General features: G+C 42.9%; 1 protein-coding gene across 6 annotated transcripts in view; it reads left to right on the top strand.

Annotated features, from left to right (window-relative positions):
- The window catches only part of PDZD2 (PDZ domain containing 2), a 358,446-nt gene that overhangs the window by 312,666 nt on the left and 20,599 nt on the right, over positions 1-25,181 (top strand). For all 6 annotated transcript variants that reach the window (XM_077896342.1, XM_077896341.1, XM_077896343.1 and 3 more), the window contains 11 exons: positions 1,605-1,750; positions 4,664-4,783; positions 5,560-5,674; positions 8,378-8,451; positions 8,591-8,816; positions 10,428-10,545; positions 12,345-12,477; positions 17,594-17,675; positions 19,259-19,293; positions 20,038-20,194; positions 21,468-22,264. In XM_077896342.1, coding sequence (XP_077752468.1) covers positions 1,605-1,750; positions 4,664-4,783; positions 5,560-5,674; positions 8,378-8,451; positions 8,591-8,816; positions 10,428-10,545; positions 12,345-12,477; positions 17,594-17,675; positions 19,259-19,293; positions 20,038-20,194; positions 21,468-22,264 — 2,003 coding nt within the window. The remainder of the gene's footprint in view (positions 1-1,604; positions 1,751-4,663; positions 4,784-5,559; positions 5,675-8,377; positions 8,452-8,590; positions 8,817-10,427; positions 10,546-12,344; positions 12,478-17,593; positions 17,676-19,258; positions 19,294-20,037; positions 20,195-21,467; positions 22,265-25,181) is intronic.

Raw genomic sequence — 25,181 nt, 5'->3', positions numbered from 1 at the left:
ACCAAAAAGACAGAAACCCAATAAAAGAATAAGCAAAACAGGATTTTACAACTTTATCAAATAATAATAATCGGCACTTTACAACTTTACAAAAAAAAAGCCACTCTACAAATCTACAAAAGTAAAACAACCAATGAATATTTGAAAGACACTCAGTCTCATTAATCATCGGTGAAATGTAATTTGAAAACCACAATGAGGGGCCCCTGGCTGGCTTGGTCAGTGAGTGGTGTGTGGGACTCTTGATCTTGGGACTGTGGGTTCAAGCCCCACATTGGATGTGGAGATTACTTGAAAATAAAATCTTTTAGAAAAAAAACCCACAGTGAAATGTAATTATATATCCATGAGAATGGCTAAAATTTTAAAAACTGGTACCACTAAGTATGGCAAGGATATGGGGAAACCAAGACTCACACACAATGGTGTTACAACATTGGTAAAGGTAGTTGTATCCCCGTAACTCAGCAACTCTACTCCTAGGTCCACACCCCACAGATAGGACTTGTATCAGAATGTTCCATAGCAGTATATTCTAGATCAAGGATCAGCAAGCTACCACCCACAGCTATATTTGTATGAACCACAAGCTAGAAGTGCTTTCTGTATTTCCGGTGGGTTGTTTTCAAAAAAAAAAAAAAAGATGTTCAGAGAATATGCAGCAGAAACCATCTGTGGCCCATAGAGCCTAAAACATTTACTATCTGACCTTTACCCAAAAAAGAAAAAAAAAAGTTGTTGACCCTTGTTCTAGATCTAAAACTGGAAACAAAACAAGTGTTCATCAGCAACAGACCGGATAACCAAATTGTGGTAAGTTTATACAATGACACAGTAAACAGAAATGGATGACCAGACTATTAGCAACAACATGGAGACGTTCACAAACCAATGCTAAGAACAAGGAGCCAGATATTTTAAAAAGATACATGTCTACGTGTTCATTTATATAAACTTCAAAAATAGGCAAAAGTAATCTATGATGTTGGAAGTCGGGATAATGGTTACCATGGTTGAAGGGTGGTTAGTGGCACTAAAGTGGCTTTTGGGTTCCAGTAATATTCTATTTCTTGGTCTGAGTATTGGGTTTTGGAACGTTCACTTTGTGAAATTTCATGGAACTGTACGCTTATGATGTGTGTATGTCCCCGTAAGTTGTTCTTTAATAAAAAAAAAGTTTATTTGAAAAGTAATTTAATGAAAAAAAAAAAAAAAACCACCTACCCAAACAATGAAACTATACCAACCACATGGTAATGTTCCTTCCTCACTAGAAAACCATCTACTGATAGCATTTCACTGTTGTCTATTGCCTTATCAACCCCGGCTACGTCTTACTTGGATGAAACATAAACATTTTCCCATATCCAGTCCGGTCCCTTCAAAGGACTGGCACTTTCTTCATAATCTGGCATTAATGGCCCCAGCTGAGGCAGAGGTTATTGGTAGAAAGTGATGAGCTCGGTGCCTAGAGAGTATTAAACACCAGGCCTTCTGAAAACCATGAAGTGTGGCTGTTAATGCAACAAGTTTATGCCTGTGATGCTCTCATAAGATTCTTTCCATCCCATATCACACCATGTTTTTCTCCATGTTTTTACAAGGGGGTGTACACCGTCTAGAGTCTGTTGAGGAATATAATGAGCTGATGCTGCGAAATGGGGACCCGCGGGTCAGGATGTTGGAAGTCTCCCGAGATGGCCGAAAGCACTCTCTTCCCCAGCTACTGGACTCTACGGGAACATCACAGGTAGTACAGTACCATGGAGCCTTTTTGTTTTCTCAGAGTTGCCTGGTTAGGGATGTAAGAGCATGTTTCCACCCCTGGGTCGCTAGGCTTTCTTTTACTCCTCCAGAGACCAACAAGAGCATCCATGCTGTGAAGAACAACATGTGTGTGGGCAGGAGTATTTGAGACCAGAGATGTAGCAGAGAGAGCAAGGTCTATCCACGGAGGTTAGGAGGAAGTCAGCCTAGGATTTGAAAACTGTAGAGAAAAATAATCCTTTGTTGGATCTTGACAGCTTGATCCCCTTCCTACTGTGTGTTTTGGAACTGAGAACTGCTTTCAACTGCCAGGAGACAATGGCGCCTCATGGTCTGTGGTCAACCACCATTGCTTGTTTAGTGGGCGCGTCAGGTGTCAGCCTAACTACTGGGTGGGTGGGTGGGTGTTGGGTCACGTAAAAGAAGAAGAGAGTGCATGTATGTGCCTACTGTGTCTGGGATCTTACCTGTTACACAGTAATGAGTCAAATAGGCAAGGTCAGAGGGGCTGCAGATAGGGGTGAAATAGGTGGTGATGTTAATATTCCAGGGCCTGCCCCAGAAGGGTCGGGGCTCCATAATTCTTCACAGGGCTCTTCCTCAATTATATCATCCTCAACTTAGTTCAAAGTGGGTAGAGAGGTCCTAACCAAGTTGAGGGCAGCCTCAATCTCTGGGGAACTCGTGGGGTGTTCTTTCAGTCCTGGCACCATCAGCCAGAATGCTCTAGAGAAACCATTGGCATCTTGTCTACAACAGAACAGACATGGAGGCAGACGGTGGCAGCAATGGCATCCATAAGCCCATGTAGACTCCTAGACAGTAGAGTTATGAAGGATCTGCAGCAGGTCATCTGGGTCGGGTCTTACTTTTGGTGTGTTATCACCATTTTACAGACAGGCCGATGAATCTCAAAGACAGTGAGTATTCCGCCCAAAGTGATAGGCCACAAGCACTGTGAACAAAGTTTTACCTACCCAGTAAAATAAGTGCCCATGTTCCAGAGGCAATTGCTGATCAGGCTATTTTGTGTGGAATCTACCCAAAGACAACTTGAGTTGGGACTTGGAGAAAAAGCAGAGCAAAAAAACCTGCGTGGGTCCTGATTAAAGTTCCTCCAAACCCGTGACTGGAGACAAGCCTGTGGCCTGCTCAGAATAATCCAACTGGACCAGCAGAGTCAGGGGGTGGATCAGAAAGTTGTAGGCTGTGTCGGTTAGTGCAGAAAATGAGAGAGGGTTTCCTGCCATCACAGCCAGGGAGGCCTAGCACTGAGGCGATTTCTGAACTGACCTGCCCAGAAGCCCGACCACATTTATAGCCCAGAAATACCTGTTTCTAATGAGGCTTCTAGAAAGCACAGGCTAGTAAAGATTTTAGAGGAAAGACTTTTCCCCCTCGTCCAATTGCCCTTTTTGTTTTCTTCTTCTTTTCTGCTGGGATCCCCCCCCTTTTTTTTTTTTTGCTGGTTCTTTCTCCCACCCCTACAGAGCATTGGCTAGAGTGGAGCTACCCAATACAGCTTTCCGCAGTGATGCAAGTATTTTATGTCTGTACGGCCCTGTACGGTAGCCACGTGTGCCTACTGAGCGTATGCAAAGTGGCTGCTGAGACCACCACAGGGGATGGCCACCATATTAGATGGCAGAGTCTTAAAAGTGCACTGGGCGCCCTGAAACGCATCAGAACGATGAAACATGCAGGCCTCTGGTCCCCACGGGCTCCCAAAGGGGAGCTGGAAGGAGGTGCGGCTGGAGATTGGTGGTCAGAGTTCCCTCACAAGTCCACACGTGAACCTCTGTAGTCAAGGGTTGAAAACCCATGGGCTGTGTCTGGCCATCTCCATGATGGTTTCAGTAAAAGGATAGTAACCTTGCCAAGCCAACATTTTTTAAATGAATCAGAGTCTGGGAGGCCAGCATAGCTGGCAGATATTTTGTAAAACTGCATAATATAATTATTCTAAGCTGCCAGGAATACAAAAATATCATTAGCAGACATCTCTCTACCTTTGGATGTAGAATGTACTAATTAAGGTTAGAAACTATTTTCTGATGTCTCTTTTCTCAGATTAAACACAAAGTGGTTTTTTTCTCCTTTTTGCTTATGCTGGAATACCTGTCTCATTTAAGAGATTTATTATCCCAAGAAGCTAAATTGTAAAAGTGCTTTAGCAATAATCCCTTGTTTATGTTATAAATAGTGTACCCTGCTTACACACGTGTACACGTGGGTGATGGACAGGAAAGTGGCTGAGATTTGAGCTCCTACATGCCAGGAAGAGGGAAAGGGTGGCTTATGGAAAAGTATTTTATTTTCCAAATGTGAGGGGTTAGAACTGAAGCGGCCACAGTTTGTCAGTGGGGTGTTTTATATGGAATAACAGTTGTCGGGCTTGCGGTTTGGGTTTTTTAAGAAACAAGGGCTTGGTGCGTTTTTGGTTGAGTGAATTGAGCTGAAAATGGCAAGATACTTTCTATCCATGATTGTGAACTTGGGATGGGGATAGGAGCGGCTTCCAGGGAGAACTTGACCACAGGATAGCCGTCCTATGTCTCTGAGGCCTCTCGGTTTCTGGTTCCTGAATCCATTCCAGGAAGCAAGGAGGAAGATGTGTGGGGTACAGTCAAGAAAAGAGCAACACTGGGTGCTTGCAGCCTCCAAGCAGCTCATTCTATGGAGAGGAAGGGATGGTAATCTGTGGAGGGGGGGCTGGGCCTCCAGAGGTATCGATCATAAACTCCTTTAAGCTGCTGGAGCAGAGAGGGAGCAGAGAGAAATGGCTCTCTCACCCAAAAACCACCTGGGATTTTGCAAATCTGAATATATTTTTATGCCAGAGGCCACAGAAGAGTAAATGAGACCATCCCTGACCTTGCCATGTGCTGACTTTTAGGAATACCACATTGTGAAAAAGTCCACTCGCTCCCTAAGCACCACTCAGGTGGAATCGCCTTGGAGACTCATCCGGCCGTCGGTCATCTCGATCATCGGGCTGTACAAAGAAAAAGGCAAGGTGAGCGCCTGCCTGCACACTATTTCGGCCCCCACGTGAATGTTAGCGTGTATTTCTTAAATGGTTAACTTTATGGCTGTTTTTCTATGAAATAAAACATAGATTTGTCTAGATTGTCTAGATTTGAGCGGATTCCCTGGCCTCCTTTCCTGTGGGCTGCTGACTGAGGTGGCCATGCCCTTTGGTCCTTATGAGGGGAGTCACCAGCACCCGGGAGCTAGGGCACAGTTGAGGGTGGAGTAGAATGCTCCAATATCTGCCACTATTGAAAGAAAAGCCACCCCTGTAGCTTCAGGGGACATATTCCCAGTTATCCCCTTGAATGAATTTCATAGCATTGCCATTATCAACAAAGAGAATAATACAAATAAGTTGATATTATACAAATATCAAAACATCCATTTTGATATTATACGAAATAGAAAGACTGACACAAAAGAGTAAAATAAATATGGCACCCGAATTGTGCAAAATGACTCTCCTGAGGTATTAATCCATCCATTGGAAATTGTCGTTTTTGGAGACCAAAAGTTGTCAGATACTGGCAATTTCATATGTTTGAACTGAAAACTTTCTCCCTTTAGGGTAATGCATAGCTAATGCAATGCAAATAGATCTGAGGAAGGAAGTGGAGAAGGGAACATAAATTTATAGCTGGTTAGCTTGACTCTGAGCCTAGCTGGGAAGGAGGCCTCAGTTAAATAGTGAAACAAGAACGGATGTCCTCAGTTAAATACTGCAATGACAACCTGGACCCCCTTCTGCTTGGGGTGTAGGGCCTTGGCTTTAGCATTGCTGGAGGTCGAGACTGCATTCGAGGACAGATGGGGATTTTTGTCAAGACCATTTTCCCAAATGGATCAGCTGCCGAGGATGGAAGACTTAAAGAAGGTGAGGAGAAAGCCTCTCGGTGGTTCTCAGTGGTGGTGAGCTCTGATTCCATCAGAATCTGCCCCCTTGCAAGATGTGAAGCCAGTGGCACAGCAGCCAAGGATGTGGGCTTGGGGGGTCAAGGAGACCTGTGCTGAACCCCAACACTTACTACTACATCATAACCTTGAGCAATTGATGTAACTTGAGCCTAACTTTCCTCAGTTTGTAAACTTGGAATATTAATACCTGTCTTGAGGAGTCCTTGTGGGATTAAATGAGATGATACCGAGAATGACTTGATATTTTTTATTTGGGTCTTTAAGTGTCTGTCTTATCCCCTTGGTCCTTGAATCATGTTCCTTGCCTTGAAAATTCTTGAGAGCTTGAGGCCATTCTTGCCTCAGGGCCAGAGTCCATATACACCTTTTATATTCTCCATAGCACCTGCCATTTTGCCACACATAAACCTGCTAAACAAGTGCTTTTTTTCCTCCCAGCTTTGTTGAGGTGTAATTGATCCATAACATCGTGGAAGTTTAAGGTATACAACATGATGATCTGATAGCCACATAGATTGCAAAGCCATCGGCACAATGAGTTAGCTAGTCCCCTCTTCACATCATATGATGACTGTGTGCAGTGGGGGGAGGTATAAACATTTAAGATCTACCCTCCTAGGGGCAGCCCGGGTGGCTCAGCGGTTCAGCGCCACCTTCAGCCCAGGGCTTGATCCTGGGGAACGGGGATCGAGTCCCACGTCGGGCTCCCTGCATGGAGCCTGCTTCTCCCTCTGCCTGTGTCTCTGCCTCTCTCTCTCTCTGTGTCTCTCATGAATTAATGGATAAAATCTTAAAAAAAAAATATCTACTCTCCTAGAAATTTTCAGCTGGACAGCACACTACTGCTAACTATGGTCACCATGCTGGACATTAGATGCCCAGAACCTATTCTTGAGTCCTGATTTTTTTCCTCCCTTCTTAACACACTCCCTTCCTGAAATGATTAAATCACACTATTTGTAGTTACCTTCAGAAATACTATGACTGATCAGTCCAGTTGACCCAAATTATAGATACTGTTATGTTCTGCTGACTTTTTTTTTTAGCTAGTAAGAGTCCACTGGAGTCTCCTTTTTCTAGGCAGAGCTACCCTAGGAGCCCATATGCTAATGATAAGACGTGACCAGGCTTATTTTGATGGACAGAATATTTATTTCTCTCTCTCTTAGAGGAAGAATTAACTCCCAGGTGATATTTGTGTCTAGTTTCAGAACGATGTAAAATTCTAACAGAGCATTTTTATAATGGACATGCCATGTGTTCATTTGATTGAAATTCATCCTGCAATACTGGTAGAATGGAGAAAAATGAAGGAAAAATCAGTAGTTGGTAAAGATTAATGGCACTTGATTCTCCTAAATACTATTTTTTCATACGTGTTCATTTACAATAAAGATAAGTCATTGGAATGGATTTTCAGCATGTAGAATGATCTTTTAAAAATCTTGTATAGGAAAAAAAAAATCTTGTATAGGGATTTTTAAGAGCATGAGCAATCATTTTAATGACCATATCCTTTTCCCGTGTGGAAGCAAACCAAAAACCTCACCTAGTTAGGTGACTATTTTTAAACGGATTATTTCACTTATTTTATAACTTCTGTAATTGCGTTAAAGAGAAAGCATATAACAAACGCATGGGGTACGGCTACATTTTCAAGCTCCTCTACGGGATTCCTTTAATGGGATACACAGTGTGCTCCTGGTTTTAGCTCCCCATGAGAGGTGAAAAGGTGTGTTATGCTTATTTGCACTTTGTTGTAGGTAAGGGAGGTCACTCTTTCGTTCCGCACTGCTGTATGGAATTCATCTGTTCTCTCAGAGGCCCCTTTATAATGTTTTTGACGAACAGTTTTTCCAAAAAATAGACCATGTTACAAGAGTACAAACCAAAAACTAACTCTGATAAGTCAACAGGATGTCCTAGTTCTTTTATATTCCCAGCAGACACTGTCAACAGCTGGAAAAATGACCTGACTGTACATTCTTGGGGTTGAAGATGAGGATGAGTCCAGGATAGTTTGAGAGAGAGAGAGAATGAAAGAGCAACTTGGCATTAGCCCACAATAGTCTCTTAGATAGAAACGTGTAGTAATCGACCAACTTGATGCCTGAGAACCTGGAACAGCATCAAGAAGACCAGGCATCTAGACTATTTCTGGAGGCAGGGCTGCCATTCTTAAGTAACATCTCAGAAGTGTTTTGTTTTGTGTTGTGTTGTGTTGCCTCTGTTAGTAAAACCATTTTCCACATCTCATGATGATTCCCCAAGCTCAAAACTCTTTCTTTTTGCGAATATAGAAGTGGCTTTGTCTTCACATGTAGCTGTATTGCCAACAGGCTTAAGTTTTTAAACAAACACTATAAGGAAAGACTTAGGACTCGTTATTGCTCGTTAAAGCTTAGGACACCTATTATCAAACTTGGCAATGGCTAAAGAATAGTCTTGATACTTCCCCTAGTTGTTTTCATTAAAGATGGAGGTACAGAAATACTGTGAAAGAATATGCATTGTTATTAGTTGTCCCATTTTGTGAAATTCCTGGGAGCTAAACTAATGAAAGCACTTCGGAACAATAAAAATCATTTTATAGAATTGTAAATCAGGTACCATATGCTATCCTCTTCTAAATGTTAATGTAATTCTCCTGTTTGGTCACTAGGGGATGAAATCCTCGACGTAAATGGAATACCAATAAAGGGCTTGACGTTCCAGGAAGCCATTCATACCTTTAAGGTAACAACATTCTTATTTAGCTCTTTTGTTTTATTTTTCTTCCTTTATTTCCTTCTGGTTTGGGTTTGAGATTTTTTCCCCCCACCCTTCGACCTAGGAACAGTCTGAATGTTGTAGCCCTCCTCTCTTGTATTTTCAGCAAATCCGGAGTGGATTATTTGTCTTAACGGTACGCACAAAGTTACTGAGCCCAAGCCTCACGCCCTGCTCAACGCCCACACACATGAGCAGATCCAGCTCCCCAAACTTCAACACCAGTGGGGGCAGCTCAGCAACAGGCTCAGACGAAGGCAGTTCTTCGTCCCTGGGTCGGAAGGCCCCTGGGCCCAAGGACAGAATCGTCATGGAAGTAACACTCAACAAAGGTGATACCAGCACTTCCTCACTTTCATCGTATTCTCTCGTGTAACAATGTGTAATCTCTTCTTAGGTTAACGTTTTATACTTTTTCTAGGAATTGTTCCTTTGGAACAATCTGCTGCCAACAATGTATGGTATTCTCTAAATGGACAGTGGGATCAAAAGTAGAGATTTTAGCCCTTTTAATAAAGTGAAAAGAAGTTACCACTAGCACAAAGCCTTTTAAGCTCTCCCCTGATGAATCCCGGATGAATCACTGAGTGTCAGAAACTCCTGTAAAATAATAACAAAAGTCAAAAAAATCACAGACTAGCTTAATTCCAGGGCTAATATAAAATTGTATTTATTTATTTATTTATTTATTTATTTATTTATTTATTTTCAAAGATTTTATTTATTTATTCATGAGAGACACACGGGGATGGGGGGGGGCAGAGACACAGGCAGAGGCAGAAGCAGGCTCCATGCAGGGAGCCCGACGTGGGATTCGATCCCGGGTCTCCAGGATCAGGCCCTGGGCTGAAGGTGGCACTAAACCTCTGAGCCACCCGGGCTGCCCTAATATAAAATTTTAAGGAACAAGGGCCTCTGGGTGGCTCAATCAAGCATCTGCCTTTGGCTCAGATCATTATCCTGGGGTCCTGGGATTGAGCCCCACATCGACTTCGACTCCTCCCCCCTCCGTGGGGAGTCTGCCTTTCCCACTCCCTCTTCCACTTCCCCTCCCCTTATTCATGCACTCACTTTTTCTGCCTCTCAAATAAATAAAAAATATTTTTAAAAATTTTAAAGAACAAGAGATTATAGTTAATATAGTTAACAACTAAAAATTGTGGGTCTTCCTCAATTCCTGCTACTTTTCATCTCTCTTTCCTTTTTCTCTATACCAACTACAGAAATATGATGAGCAATTAAGTAACCAAGAGATTAGTTGCTTAAAAAAGGCAAGTGAAAGAAAACCTAAAATTGTGTATCTAGAATAAAAAAATTGGAGCCCCTGGCTGGATGGAGTGCACGACTCTTGATCTTGGGGTTGTAAGTCACATATAGCCCCACATTGGGTGTAGAGATTACTTAAAGTCTTTAAAAAAAAAATTTTATATATATATATATATATATATATATATATATATATATATATTACTTTGACTCTGCCTATTTCCAAAAACAGATTGGAAGAGGCTCTTTAGACTAAGCAGAGAGCGGACTACTGAATAACTCATAGGCCATAGTTAGCTCCTGGTTCTGCTACAGACTCATTTCGCTTACAGAGTATGATGGTGTTGGGGCCCCTGGGTGGCCCAGTGGTTGAGTGTCTGCCTTTGGCTCGGGTCATGATCCTGGGGTTCCAGAATCAAGTCCTGAACCAGGCTCCCCAGCAGGGAGCCTGCTTCTCCCTCTGCCTGTGTCTCTGCCCCTCTCCTCTCTCTCTGTGTCTCATGAATACATAAATAAATAATATTTTTTAAAAAGAATATGATGTTGACAAAAGCAAGATTTACATTCTGAGTCTGGTCAAAAATAAAGAGTTATTGGTCTAAATATACATTAATGCAGGTTCAAATCACTTATACTTTTTTAAAAATTTTGTGTTCTCTGTCCGATGCCTGTCACAGAGCCAAGAGTTGGATTAGGCATTGGTGCCTGCTGCCTGGCTCTAGAGAACAGCCCTCCTGGTATCTACATTCACAGCCTGGCCCCGGGATCAGTGGCCAAGATGGAGAGCAATCTGAGGTTCGTTGTAAACCTGATAGTGTGGGCTTCTGGTGTGCTCATGAATTTATGAATTAATGTACATGTAAGGTATCTGCCCTATTACATCCTTTATGAGATTCTAAACTTTTGTATTATTTGCAGTAATATAGCCAAGATTACAATTAATAGCATTTCCAGGGCACCTGGGCGGCTCAGTCTGTTAAGCATCTACCTTTGGCTCAGGTCATGGTCCCAGGGTTCTGGGATCAAGTACCACATTGGGCTCCCTGCTCAGCAGGGAGTATGCTTCTCTATCTGCCTCTGCTTGTGCTCTCTCTCTCTCTCTCAAATACATAAATAAAAATCTTTTTTAAAAAGTATTTCTGAAGGTGAAAGGCTAATCTAAATAAAATCGGATTGAACTCTGGATATTGGCTTCCCTGTTTTGATCTATTTGGACTCAGAAGTTCAGTTTCAGAAACTTGACAAAATACAACTCTATATAGATATCTATGGTCATCTAAGTATTTTCTTTCATGTTTATATTCATTTATGTAAAATTCATATGTGACGCTGGGAAGCGCTCATAACCATTCAGAATCACTGGATACGAAAGAGTCCCCAAATCATGCCGTTCAACAGAAGGCCTTTATTATTAAGTATAATCTCTTAAACCTTTCCTGTTGTTTCATTCCTTTTTGAGTGATGTTGTCTAGATGCTTATTGTCTGAAATCACTGCATGTCTGATTTCTCAATCCAGATAGTTGAGTTGTAGCACGAGTATTCTGTTTATACAAGAGATGGCTAGGTGTTCTGTTATATAGTAATTGCAATGGGTCTGCGCCCACCTAAACTTCACAGGAATGTACACATATTGCATAAAACACCCTGTGCAAACAGTATCACCTTTCTCCCTCGTAACTTCTAAGTCCTTGAGCAGTTGAGAAATTGGCAAAATGACATTCCTTAAGGTTGCCATTTTGGGGCTCTGTTAATAGATTATATTATGTTTTTAGTTAATCATCAGAATGAATTTCCATACAAAAAAAAATTCAGCAAATCATCCAAAGTACATTAAAGAAAATATACTTTTAGAACCCCAGGAAAAAAATCCTTTAATGACATCCCAAGATGATGTTTCTTCCTTGAATGGTTCCATATGTCTGGAGCCTGCCAAATGAACATTCTTCAAACCCCACATAAAGAGTCTTTGTTCTCTCTAACTGAGTTCTCTGCCTATAATTTCAAGTCAAAATGGGCATCTTGTCCCCAATTTCTCATTTGTTCAAATTTGAAACGTTTTTACAAATTCTTGGGTAACCTTTGAGCTTCAGATATTTCCTCCTCAAATTATATTACAATAATCATTTCAAGATGGTAGGAAAAAAGAAAATGATGGTGGCCAGGGGCCTATCTTGTGGTGATCAAAAGGTAGACAGACCTGAGTTCAACAGTGTGTGACATCAGGGTGACCTCTCTGAGCCTGGGGCCTTATCTGAATAATAGGAATAATAATACCTGTTCAAAGTATTGCTATGTAAATTGCTTTGTATGGTGCCTGGTTTATACTCAAGAAATGATGATCCCTGCTATTGTCCCATTATCAACTTTATTGCTTCTGAAAATGCAGCTAGATATGCATGCTGGCTTTGTCAATTTAATGTCTAATGTATTTATATGAATGTGTTGCTTGTTTAGCCACATGCAAAGATGAAAGGATGCCATATGCTTGTTTAAGGCATTCAGAAAAGATTTCATATTATAAACCTCTCCCAGAAGGAGATCTTGTAAAAAGCTAGCTGTTACCACAGAGTGTTGGTCATGTTGCCCTCCCTAGCCGCGGAGATCAAATCCTGGAAGTGAATTCAGTCAACGTCCGCCATGCTGCTTTAAGCAAGGTCCATACCATCCTGAGCAAATGCCCTCCAGGACCCGTTCGCCTTGTCATCGGCCGGCACCCTAATCCAAAGGTGAAGTATTTCATATTATTCTGAGTATAGCTAGTATATTATGTTTTTAGTTAATCATCAGAATGAATTTCCATACCAAAAAAAATTCTAGCAAATCATCCAGGTGTGGATGTAGGTGTGGCTGTTTGTCCTGTAGCGGTGACACACATATTCCTATGATGATGCACGCTCTTTGGTGAGACAGTTTATACAAGAATAACTTTCATTCCCATGTCGGCTGGGCATGGGAATCATTAGCTTGTGGTCACACGATGGCCAAATAACTGATACACATGGGAAACAAATCACTAATCTGGACTTCTTCGTCTTCACACTCTTAGAAATTTTATTAGAAAATTTTGGCATTGTTATTTGTGAATATAAAATGTGGTAGAAGGTAAGAGTACTGGGTTCTGAATAAGTCCCAGCTGGTTGTTTCATCTCTGGTAAGATACTTAACCTTTCTGGGTTTCTGCATCAAGAAGATCTGAAAGCATTGGACTAAATGATCTACCCAGGCCATCCTCGACCTGAGCAGAACACTTCTGTAATGAAGGGTTAAGCGCCTACTAGTTTTTTTTTTTCTTTTGCATCAGTAGCACATTGTTGAACTTACAGATAATCATAGCCTCTGTATCCTTGGCCTTGGCTGATATTTGGTTGTATCTTTTCTATACATAAGGAGTTGCTTTTAATTTTTTTAGGTTAATCAGAGGCCACTTCAGCAAATTTGACTCTACCGGCATTCAGCACTATTTTTTGCTGTTTTGAGTACTTATTGTAAAAATCTTTTTAAATTAGCCTGTCTCTAATATTGCAATCATATTGTATTTTTTCCAAATTTAACCTTTTCCTTTCAACAACTCAAAATGCTCCTTAAGAACATTAGCTCTTTGGGACACCTGGGTGGCTCAGTCAGTTGGGTGTCTGCCTTCAGCTCAGGTCATGATCCCAGGGTCCTGGGATGGAGCCCCAAGTCGGGTTCCCTGCTCAGCAGGGAGTCTGCTTCTCCCTCTCCCTCTGCCTGCCGCTCCCCCTGCTTGTGCTCTCTCTTTTTCTCTCTCTGTCAAATAAGTAAGTAAAATCTTAAAAAAAAAAAAAAAAAAAAAAGAACATTAACTCTTTTTATGTCTGTCGTCTGACCACCTCTTGTGTGTCCTTTGTACTATTATATCCTAAATGGGCCCACGCTGCTGTGCTTGATGGACTCGTATGTCATTTTTGAGACTAAGAAGTCTGTGCAGAGAGACCTTGTGGGTCTTCCCATGTCTGAGATTTCTTTAGTATGTTAATTTTATGGGATCATCTTTAGTGTCCCAGGAGTTCTGTTGTCCTGGTTCCCCACAGTGCTGGGACAACGGCTGCCATTAGACTGATTCAAAGTCAACTCTGCTACTATTTTTTTCCCAGATTGTTTTTTCTTATCTATATGCATTCTCATCTATGTCTTAAATAAAACTTCTTGAATATCATTAATATAACATCAAGTCCTGCTTCTACCTATTTCCATATTTTCTACTTGTCACTTACTATTTTTCTCCTTTCTGTTTTGTAGTCCTGATACTTTCCCTTACAACCTATTCTGCTTTATCTCCCTGCTATCACCATGGCTCTCTACGGGTCATTTTTAACAGTATTTTGCTTCATACTCACATCTAGAGTGGTCATGGCTCCTTCCTCCAGGGTCCTCTCTTGGATTCCATCACCTGCTTGGCCATACCTCCTCCCCGCTTCCCCCTTGAGAAGCAGTCCAGTAAGCTGGGGCTGACCTACCACATCCCTCAGCAACATTATAAAAAATTAAGTTCTCAGTGGTTTGCAGTCATTGGCTTCAAGGCATGTCTGACTTCAAAATCCATTCCAGCACAGCACAGGTTATGATTTGTTTGGAGGTCTGCTTCATCTCAGCCCAAAAGCATCTGCCTAATTTGCCAATACAATCAAACATCAAAATGGCATTTCAGTGCAAAACATAATAATCCTGGACTGGTGGTCTGTGATCCTGTTGAATACAGGTTGATTCATGTTTCCAGCCACAGTAATACGGTCGTTGTGATGGTGTTGGAGATACATCCAGCAAAACCAGATTTCAGTATTTGTTTGACTAGATTTCACATTTCTTCCTAGGTAAACATGGTGTTTTTAGTTGTAATATCATACTATATTTTTCTTTTGGTCAAGATTCCACTTTATATTTAATGTATTTTTATACCACTCACCCCGACATTTCATGCCAGTAGTACGTTTTGATACCAAATGTATGTGCTTCCTTAGTTTTCATGTTGTTCCAATAGAAATACCACAGGGATTTTCTTTTCTTCTGTTTCTCATAATGACTGGAGCAGTGGCTGCCCAACTGGGATATTCAAAGCCTCCAGGTCTAGACAAGCTAAGATTTGGACTTGCTGGAGGAAGGTCATAGGGGTCCATTTTTAACTGGTACTGGGGCTCTCAGCATGAATAGAATTATCCAGGAAATCTTTCACTTGTCTCAAATCCCAACCATTTTTTCTCCACTCAGACAAACAGTTGCAAATATTGAAAGTCTAATGTCAAGAAAAATTTGCAACCACTGTCTAAGCTGATATTTTCTCTCACTCATTTATACAAAATTATTCTTTGCTTTATGAAGTATGTGTTTGTGTAAGTATATATGGCTGTGAGCATGTATGTGTCTGTGTTTTATTTCCTGTGAGGCCTACTAGAAAGTATTACGTAAGCATGATGTGATTATGATTTATCTGTTAAGTTAAAATGTAATGCTGAATCCTGTGTAGCTTTATTTGCTTATTAAGACAAATTGCTACCTTGTCCAAATATTATTTATGCTAAATGTTATTTCTCTACACAAAATTACCATTCTAAGTTCATAGTATTCTTACCTTTAAAAAAGAAACTCAGTGAAAGTTATGTAATTGTCTTTTAAAATATCTCATAATGGGGATCCCTGGGTGGCTCAGTGGTTTAGTGCCTGCCTTTGGCCCAGGACATGATCCTGGAGTCCTGGGATCAAGTCCCACATCAGGCTCCCTGCATGAAACCTGCTTCTCCCTCTGTCTGTCTCTCTGCCTCTCTCTCTCATGAATAAATAAATTTTAAAAATCTTAAAAAAAAAAAAACCACTTTAAAAAATAAAAACTAAAATAAAAATAAAATATCTCATAATTAAGCATTTATCAGGCTTTTAAATTTTTCTTCCATGAATAATGACAATTATGGATAACTAAGGGGGAAAAAATCCATGACTTTACCATAATAACAATAAATATAGAAAGAAAAGAGTTATAAAATGACTATTTTTAAAATTTCATTGTAAAAATTGATCCAAATAAGAATCATCAATGATGCTAAAACCATTAAGTAAAAATATACTGGGGAGTAGGATATTGATGTTGTCTCAAGCTGTCTCCTCACAGATGTCTCACTGATGAATAAGAAAAAAAAAATCCAGTGAAGAAATCTGGTGGAACTCTATCCTAACAAGTGGCCAGAGTTATCACCAGTTATGAAACATGGAATAGTGACCCTGAGTACCTCACAGAAGCACTGAAAAGGAAACAGTTTTTGTAGTTTTTCTGCCAAAAAAATACATAATCTAAATCTCAGCATGAAGAAACTATCAAACAAATCCTAATTGAGTGTTTGATTGTCCTGGGTTTCTTCCAAAATATCAGTATTGTGACAAAGAAAGGCTAGGCTCAGCAGTGTTTTGAATTATTATTTGAATAATTTGTATTATTTGACATGACAAATAGACCCTGAAAATTTTTATAAAGCATTACCATGCAAAGGTGTCGGTTGGTGACAATCTACAAAGATCCACAAGATAAGGAGCTTGCACCAGAATGCAAATCAATTACATCATCATGTACACTACTCAGTTTAGTGGACATTTTTCCCCAGCAAAACATTGTTGGCGAAAGAAACTGAATGTTAAAAAAGAAAAAAAAAAAAAAAGAAAGAAACTGAGTGTTGATAAGCATTCTGGAGGAAAAACCTATCTCATCACAAGCTGCCATCAAACTTCCTATGAGCTACTCCCATCTACAGACATACGCTGAATAGCATTTCTGAAGGGTGGTATTAGGACAGTTGGCTAAATGGAAATATGAAATGTAAATTAGTCGTTTGCGTCAATGTTAAATTTCCTGGAATGGTAATAGTACCAGGGTTATTGAAGAGAATGTTCTTGTTTTTAGGAGATACATGCTAAAATATTTATGGGTGAAGGTTCATGATGTCTGCAACTAACTCCCAAAAGGTTTAGTAAAAAATTAAACAAGGATGCCTGAGTGGCTCAGTGGTTGAGCATCTGCCTTTGGCCCAGGGCATGATCCTGGGGTCCAGGGATCCAGTCCCACATTGGGCTCCCTGCTTGGAGCCTACTCCTCTCTCTGCCTCTCTCTCTCTCTCTGTGTCTCTCATGAATTAATAAATAAAATCTAAATAAATAAACAAACAAACAAACAAACTGTGTGTGTGTTAAGAAAGAGCATGAGTGGGATGCCTGGATGGCTCAGTCAGTTCAGCGTCCAACTCCCGGTTTTAGCTCGGGTCATGATCTCGCGGTCATGGATTCGAGCCGCTGCACTGGGCTCCACGCTCAGCATGGAGTCTGCTTCAGATTCTCTCTCCCTCTCCCTCTCCTTCTCCTCCTGCTCATGCACTTTCTTTCTCCCCCCGCCCCAAAATAAACAAAATCTCTTTAAAAAAAAAAAAAGCATGAGTGTAAATGTGGCAGTGTTTAAAAAAATAATAGTGAAGAGTATACTCCTCTTGTGCTACTCTTACAAGCTTTATGTAGGTTTGAAATTGTTTAAATCAAGGAACAAAAGAAGTGAGTGTTTTAGAGAGAGGTGGGTACCAGCCATGTGGTTGGTACCTGTAGCACCTGAGTGCCTTAGTGAATTTGGGGACCAGCTGAAGGTCTTGCTTCAAATGCATTTGTTGGAAGTGATCGGCTAACCCAGCTCTCCTTACGTGCCCTGGATTATTGCTTCTGAGGATGGTCATAATCTTCGATGCTGTGGTTTCCCTCTTTATCTGTACTCAGCCTCCGACTCGGGTCCTAACTACTTTGATTGGGGAAGGAGAAATAAATAAAACCATCTAATTTGTGCTTTCTGCTGAAAAACAGGTTTCCGAGCAGGAAATGGATTTAGTGATCGCACGCAGCACTTATCAGGAGAGCAAAGAGGCCAGCTCCTCTCCTGGCTCAGGTACCGTATTTGTACATCTTCGTTCCACATTCAGAAGAGCTTCTCAGGAAGCTCCCCCAGGAGCCCTGCCCCGTGCAGTGCTGTTGGGCTCTTTGTCATTATCGGGTTTGCCAGAAGTTGTTGTCAGGGAGATCTCATGCTTTCTCCTAGCTGCTACTTTTTATTGCTGCCGTTATTTACTGCACTTTATAGTACAGTTCTAATTATGCATGCTCCTCACACTATGAGATAATTTGCAAAAATGAGTTAACAGCATTTCATGTGTTTATGTGCAATTCATCTGAAATGTTCTAGGTAAAAATGAAGCAACACCAAAATATCGGTTGTTTGATAGACGGAGTGATCTCCGTTCCAAAGCCTGGGGTTTCTTTACGTGAACTAAAAGTTCCCACCCAGTATGGCAGCCTTCCTTTAATGATTAGTAGATATTTTTTGAAGTTTCAACTGAAGAAGGGTAGCAGAAGCTCCCCAAATCATGATTTCCCCCTTCTTTTTTTGTTTTTAAAGATTTTATTTATTTATTCATGAGGGGTGATTTCCCCCTTCTTAAGGGGAAAGTTTGAGCAGAGAAGCATTGAGATAGTAGGAATTTCTGATAAGTCTTATGTGTGAAACATTGCGTTGAGTTTTAAAAGTAATGTTTCCAGTAGAATGGAAATCCAGAGACTCTGCAAACATGTCTCAACTCAAGATATTACTGATGTCAACACTGATGCTGGGAGAGAAAAAGGAACTGAGACATAAGTTACTGGTTGTCAGAGGAAAAGGAAGGCATAGGATTTTTTGGCAACCATGTAATACCCCGATTATTTGCATCCGTAATTAATACATTTCAAGTGGGCACAGCCATAATGGGCTCCTTATTCACCCAACGCCTTCTCCTGACCTGCCTACAAGCCGTCCCCTCATAATCCCCACATACCCACTCAATCATCTAGGAAGGATTTTCTTAAGCTACCAACTTCATGCGGACGATCTTTTTGCTCATGGCGTATAATTGAAAGTTTCAATGCCGAATCTTTTCATCTTTCTACTAAAAACCGAAATAGGCATTCAGCCCTCCCCCCAGCTCCTTCATGAGTTCCTTGCGTGATGTTTCTTTGTTCATTGATCCTTCAGTCCATTCAGTGGCTACCACTGAGTACTTCTGAGATCCAGGTGCCGTGCTGAGCGTTGTGGGGTCAGATCAGTGAAGGTCTCAGCCTTACAGATAAATAGTTGAGGAAGGGAGATGAGGAGCATCCACTCATAATTAAACTGTGTTATGGAGACTGGTGTATGGGTTGTATAAAATACTTTTAAGGTTCCAAGGAAGTTACCCCAACCGGGATCGTCACGGAGGCAGTAGCTCCAAGTGAGGGCCTGAAGCATGAGCAGAACCGTGGGAGGTGGGCTGGAGGGGGGCTCCCGTGCCCAGGTTGAGTGCATGCATGTCTGCACCTGTGCGCATAGCCCATCGATGTCAGCCGAGCAAAGAGGGGCTAATATGTTTGGCTCCTTCTTTCGTAGTGAAAAAAGTGAGCCTGTTTGTTGGGAGGTGAGCTTTGCCATTTTGACATTATGGTGAATTTTCTCTCCAACAGGTACCCCCCTGAAGAGTCCCTCTCTGGCAAAAAAGGTGAGTCAAGGCACACAGCTGCCTCACTCGGCTGGCCCATGAATCAGTCCCTGGGGCCCCACAAGTGCAGCCTGAGGGCCCAGCCCATGGTTTTGTCCATGAGTCATTTTATCCACTCTACACAGACGATGACAATGATGCTAATTTGAGAACAAATACAAAAATGTGTTTCTTTTCTTAAATACTCATCTAAGAAAAGAACAGAGCAACAAAATAAAAGAACTGAGCTGCAGTTTAAAAAATAATTTTCAAACTGTTCCATACTCAAGGGCTCCCCAGTTGGCTTTCGGGGAGGACCTGTGACTTTATGGAGCCTGGAGTATTTCCCAGCTGGCGATTCCTCAATCCCAGCGGATCAGAGCACAGGATTCAGACCCCCCCCTTCTCCGTTCCATCGCTAGCCTGAACCAGTGGCTTGGAATGTCATTCTATCTTCCTATCTCTTCCCCCAGTGTTTTTCCTGGGATGGCTGATATGTTGCTGCTGTGGCATTTCTGACCATCGCTAAACAGTTGGCCAAAAAAAAAAAAATCTCTTAACATTGTCTGGCAGCAACCGCTGCCTTTTTCATTAGTTGTTTAATTTAGCCATCCTAAAGTAAGTGGAAGTGGGTGTCTACTACGGCCACTGTTGCAGATGACCAGGGATTACAGCCAAGTGTTCTCGGAAAGCTAGGAATTCCCGTTTCAGACCATGAGCCCCCGGCAGGCCTTCCTCATCATCCAGCACCTTCTCCCCCAACAGGACGCCCTGATTACTGAAGCTGAAGCCTCCCACTACTTCGCCCACGGTGTCCCCGGCTCCCTGTCAGACTTCGTGGTGGCCGGCTCCGAGGACGAGGATCCGCCAGGCGGTGGCTGCGGCACCTCCGAGGACAGTGGCCTGCCACCCAGCACCCCTGGTAAGCAGTGGCTGTGTCCCACCCCGGGCCGCGTCGCGTTCCGTAGCAGGTGGTCTCACATGAACAGGGAACTGGGAACCAGGCTTTGGGTTGAGGACAAGCCCCCTGTCTGCGTGGCCGAAATTCCCAATCTACCTTCGGAAAGCGCAGCCCACCACTGGTGACTGGCCCCGGTCCCGGGGTGGAGGGAGGGAGCGCCCGTCCTGTGGCCTGATGGTTGGAGGTGGCCACGCTGGGCAGCCTGTAGACGCGACTCACGTAGGTAGCATCGTCGTGAAGTTTATGGCGTGAAGGCAGGTTGGCAACCTGCGGCCTTCTGGTTCAGGGGAACCCTGGCCAAATTGCAGGTCCCGCCCCTCACCAGGCCCTACCTTCATTCTTTTTTAGAAGACAGTGAGTGGAAGATTCAGAACCCCTAGGAGACAAATACTCTCAAACAGTTGGTTTTGAATCTCCTGAACGGTGCTCCCACTAGAGTATGAGAGAACGATCTGATGTGCATCACACTGATTCCTCGGGCTTCTGCTCGTGTGGTTGGCTTTCTCTTTTTTTTTCTTTTTTAACTTCTGATGTCCACACAAGAACATCCCTGTGCAGACTTGGCCACTCTGTCTGTCATTTGGAACAGCCGACAAGCTTACCCTTCTCTCGGCCAGAGGCATTTCAAGGTGCGAGCTCATGTGCAAAATATGAAGAGTTTGCTGAGCAGCACAAGCTTTCCCTCCTCCCAGCTTGGAATTTACGTAGATTAGAATCTCAGAAGATCATAATCTTCCCTGTACCACACTCTAGGAGCTACCTGTACCAAGCCCCCCATCTTTGCAAATGAAGGAAGGGCCTCGTGTGATAAGAAGGTCCAGGCATGCGAGGCTTGGCCTCCCAGCATCCTCCTAGAGGGGACTTCCCAGCAGCAGCATCTAGTTTGAACCCCAGCAGCGTATTAGACATCAGGGGGCTGAATTAAACATTTCTGTCTCTAGAAAGCGTACATGTTTAAGCTAAACAATCCAGAGGTTGAGTAAAAAATGAATGAATGAATCAATGAATGAATGAATGAATGAATGCAAGCAAACAAAAAGGGAAGCCAGTCATCCACTCTGGGCAAATCCCAAGAAGCCGGATCATTTAAGCCTGGTGTTCAGTGGCCAGAGGATGAATAGCTGGCAGCGGCGAACATGGGAATGCTCCTATGTAAGAGGGAGGTTAAATGATAAAACCAGGCCAGACGGGAAACCCTATTTCATTTGGCTATTTCTTTCCCCATCCCCACCAGCTCCCAGGGAACCAGGAAAACCCAGGGCCAACAGCCTCGTGTCGCTAGGAAGCCAGCGGTCCTCTGGGCTCTTCCACAAGCAGGTGACGATTGCCAGACAAACCAGTCTCCCTGGGAGCCCCCAGGCCCTCCGAAACCCTCTCCTCCGCCAGAGGAGGGTGGGCTGCTATGACACCGACGACGCCAGTGATGAGGAAGAGTTTGACGGTGAAGGGGACTGCATTTCCCTCCCAGGGACCCTCTCTGGTCCCAGCAGGCCTCTGACAGAGGACAGCTCTAGGCACGTCCTGATGACCTCTTCCAAGGCCACGGGTCTCAACAACCAGGGTGAACATCCCCAGAAAACAATGGTCAGCAAGGCCTCCTCGGTGCCTCTCTTTGGCAGCTCCCTGAGCTTAGAGGAGAGGGTCCCAGAGGGCGTGGGGGACACTCCTTCCCGTGCTGCCCACCTGCTGGCCTCTGCAGAAGCTGCCAAGGGTGGCTCTGGGTGCCCAAGGAGGAAGGAATTATCAGGATCGAGGAGTTCACCCAAATTGGAATGCAAAGCCGATACCAGCACCCAGTGTCTGGTGAACACAGATACCCCCAGGCTCCCACAGCAGAAGAATGACAACCTGGGGTCCAGGCACAAACCAGTGGCCAGGGTCAGCCCACACCACAAGAGGCCCGAGGCTGACGCCAGGCCCAGCAACCCAGAGACAGCGGACCTGACTGATGGAGCCGATGACCCATGTGTCCAGGCCACTCCCGTCAAAGAGATCAGGACTGGTTTTCAGCCAGGCGGAACTGCGGAGAAGGTAATTGCTTTCCTCTTCGTAAGTTGGGCCTGGGGTGTATGAGAAAACAGAGGGCAACCTGCCTGGAGGGGTGGTGGGAGGCTCGTCTTTCAGCAGTCATTCGTTTCCCTTCTCGGATGGCTCGGAGCCTGTGTATCTGCGGGCTGGTGGGGGACCCAGGGATCAAGCCATGGATCGTCCTGTCAGAAGACGAAGTCACTCTTACCTGGACACGGGGCCATGGTGGATGAGGGAAGGGCAGCGGGAGGCTGGTGAAGAACACTGGGTCGGCTCCCCTGACGAGTTGGGTGACCACTGGGGCAAGTTACGGAGTCCTGGTGAGCTGCAGTTGTCTGGACCATTGAGGACGGAGCGCTCTCTCCCCAGAGCTGAGGCGACCATCAAACACAGGCTAACCGTGCTTCTCTCCAGCTCATGAGGTTCTGAGCGATCCTTATTTTTTCAGACTTTCTACGATGATTATGTGTAATCAAAGCTACTCATACCCTTGTTGTGAGAATCACATGAAATAATGGGTGTGCATTATTAGAAACCGATCACGCACTGGGGCACCTGGCTGGCTCAGTCGGCGGAGCATGTGCCTCTCCATCTCAGGGTTGTAAGTTCGAGCCCCATTGTGGGTGTAGAGATCACTTAAAAATAGAATCTTAAAAAGAAAAAGAAACTTAGAATGCACCACTTTAGATACAAGTCCATATTATTTATGTTCTGACTTGGTTACGCATACACTAGAACGACCCAGAATTGTCAAATTGCTCGTTTTTAATCACTATACATACCTCCACTTAGGCAAGGAGAGAGTAAGAGAAACTAATGTTGTTTACAATCTCAACATAAGTAGTTTCTCTCTGAGGCGGTTGTAAGTCCACATTTGTAAAGATGCACGTTCAAGTGGTTTATGCAAACATACGTGTAAACAGACGTAGAAAATATGAAGTCATAAAAACTATATTAGGCAGAAGGGATTTTTGTTAACTGTATAGAAAAAGTAGAAACACACATCTTTCTTCATCCTCCTAAAAAGTGTTATTACTTCCAACTAGTGTGTGTGTGTGTGTGTGTTTTAAGATTTTATTTATTTGAGAGAGAAAGAGAGCGAGCACGGGTGAGGGGAGGGGCAGAGAGAGAGAGAGAAGCTGACTCCCCACTGAGCAGGGAGCCTGACTTGGCTTCCCATCCCAGGACCCCGGGATCATGACCCGAGCCAAAGGCAGAGGTTAACCAACTGAGCTAGTCAGGTGCCCCTAGCATATGTGCTTTATTTATTTTTATTTTTTATTTTTTTATTCTAATTTTTTTTTGCATATGTGCTTTAAAACACAACAGTTATTTAGGAGGTTAACCCCCTCTTTGAAAAAGTATCCTCAGCCAGTTTTGGATAACTATAGAAAACTATTTAACAGGGGTTCGATTCATAATAACATATAGAGAGCTTTTGTCATTGTGAATGAGTATTTCCAAGAAGAATTTGTTTTTCAAGAAGAATTTTGAGAAGCACTTAAAACTTTTGCAGAAAAGTTTTAACTCTTCTCATAAAAAATTTAGCTGAAAAATATTTCATTTATTCATGAGAAAGAAAATAAACTGCATTGCCATTAAGTATTTACCTTCAAATATTGGAATCTTGAAAAAATGTTTGATAAGTAAGTTGTCTTCCACAGTTTTTATTTAATACTTTTTAAATTGAGATGAACATCACATAACATAAAATTCAACATTTTAAAATTCAGTTCAGCTCTCTTCTCTGCTGCCATCTTTGGACCATTTTATGACTCCGTAACTCAGAGGGTGAATTTCAAATCAATCTGATTTAACTTCTTAGTGAGATGTTTTTTTGTTTTTTTGTTTTTTTTTTTACAGTAGGTTTTGGAAGAAGGGAGGATAAAGTAATTGACACTTGGCTGAAGTGAAATTTTGAAATATTAAATGTCAATTTCATTTATCCAGAGGAGTCCTAGCCCTAAGTACCAAACCGAGGAGCTGATCCTACGGTCTTGGATATCACCATGCAGTGTAAACATAATAATATCTTACATCTATACAACCTTTCGTGGGCTGCATGTGGTTTTTATTTTTTTTAATTTTTTATTTATTTATGATAGTCACAGAGAGAGAGAGAGAGAGAGAGAGAGGCAGAGACACAGGCAGAGGGAGAAGCAGGCTCCATGCACCGGGAGCCCGATGTGGGATTCGATCCTGGGTCTTCAGGATCGCGCCCTGGGCCAAAGGCAGGCGCTAAACTGCTGCACCACCCAGGGATCCCTGCATGTGGCTTTTAGAATGGCTCATGTAATCATCTTATTGAAAACTATGAGGGGCACCTGGGTGGCTCAGCCAGTTAAGTGTCTGATTCTTGATTTTTGGCTCAGGTCAGGATCCCGGAGTGCTGGGACGGAGCCTGCATTGGGCCCCCTGCTCAGCGGGGAGTCTGCTTCTCCCTCTACCCCTCCCCCTGCTCGTGCTCGCTCTCTCTCTCTCTCTCTCTCTCACACACACACACACACACACACGCACACACACTCTCTCACTCTCTCAAATAAATAAAATCTTTAAATTAAAAAAAGAAAAGTTGGGACCCCTGGATGGCTCAGCAGTTGAGCCTCTGCCTTTGGCTCAGGGCGTGATCCTGGAGTCCCGGGATCAAGTCCCACATCGGGCTCCTTACAGGGATCCTGCTTCTCCCTCTGACTGTGTCTCTGCCTCTGTCTCTCTCTGTGTCTCTCATGAATAAATAAATAAAATCTTTAAAAAAAAATGAAACTCTACGAGTTAGGGTAAATCTTATCCCCATTTTGTCCCCAATTTTCTACAGTGGTAAAATGCTCGTAACGAAAGTATACGGTTCAGTGGTATATGCTCGTAATGTGCGACCATCACCACCATCGCCAGAACTCTTCATCTTGTGAAATGGAAACTC

This window comes from Canis aureus, chromosome 4, assembly GCF_053574225.1.
Source record: "Canis aureus isolate CA01 chromosome 4, VMU_Caureus_v.1.0, whole genome shotgun sequence".
Lineage (NCBI taxonomy): Eukaryota > Metazoa > Chordata > Mammalia > Carnivora > Canidae > Canis > Canis aureus.
The sequence above is the reverse complement of the archived record's forward strand: the minus strand, read 5'-3'. Positions and strand labels throughout refer to the sequence as shown.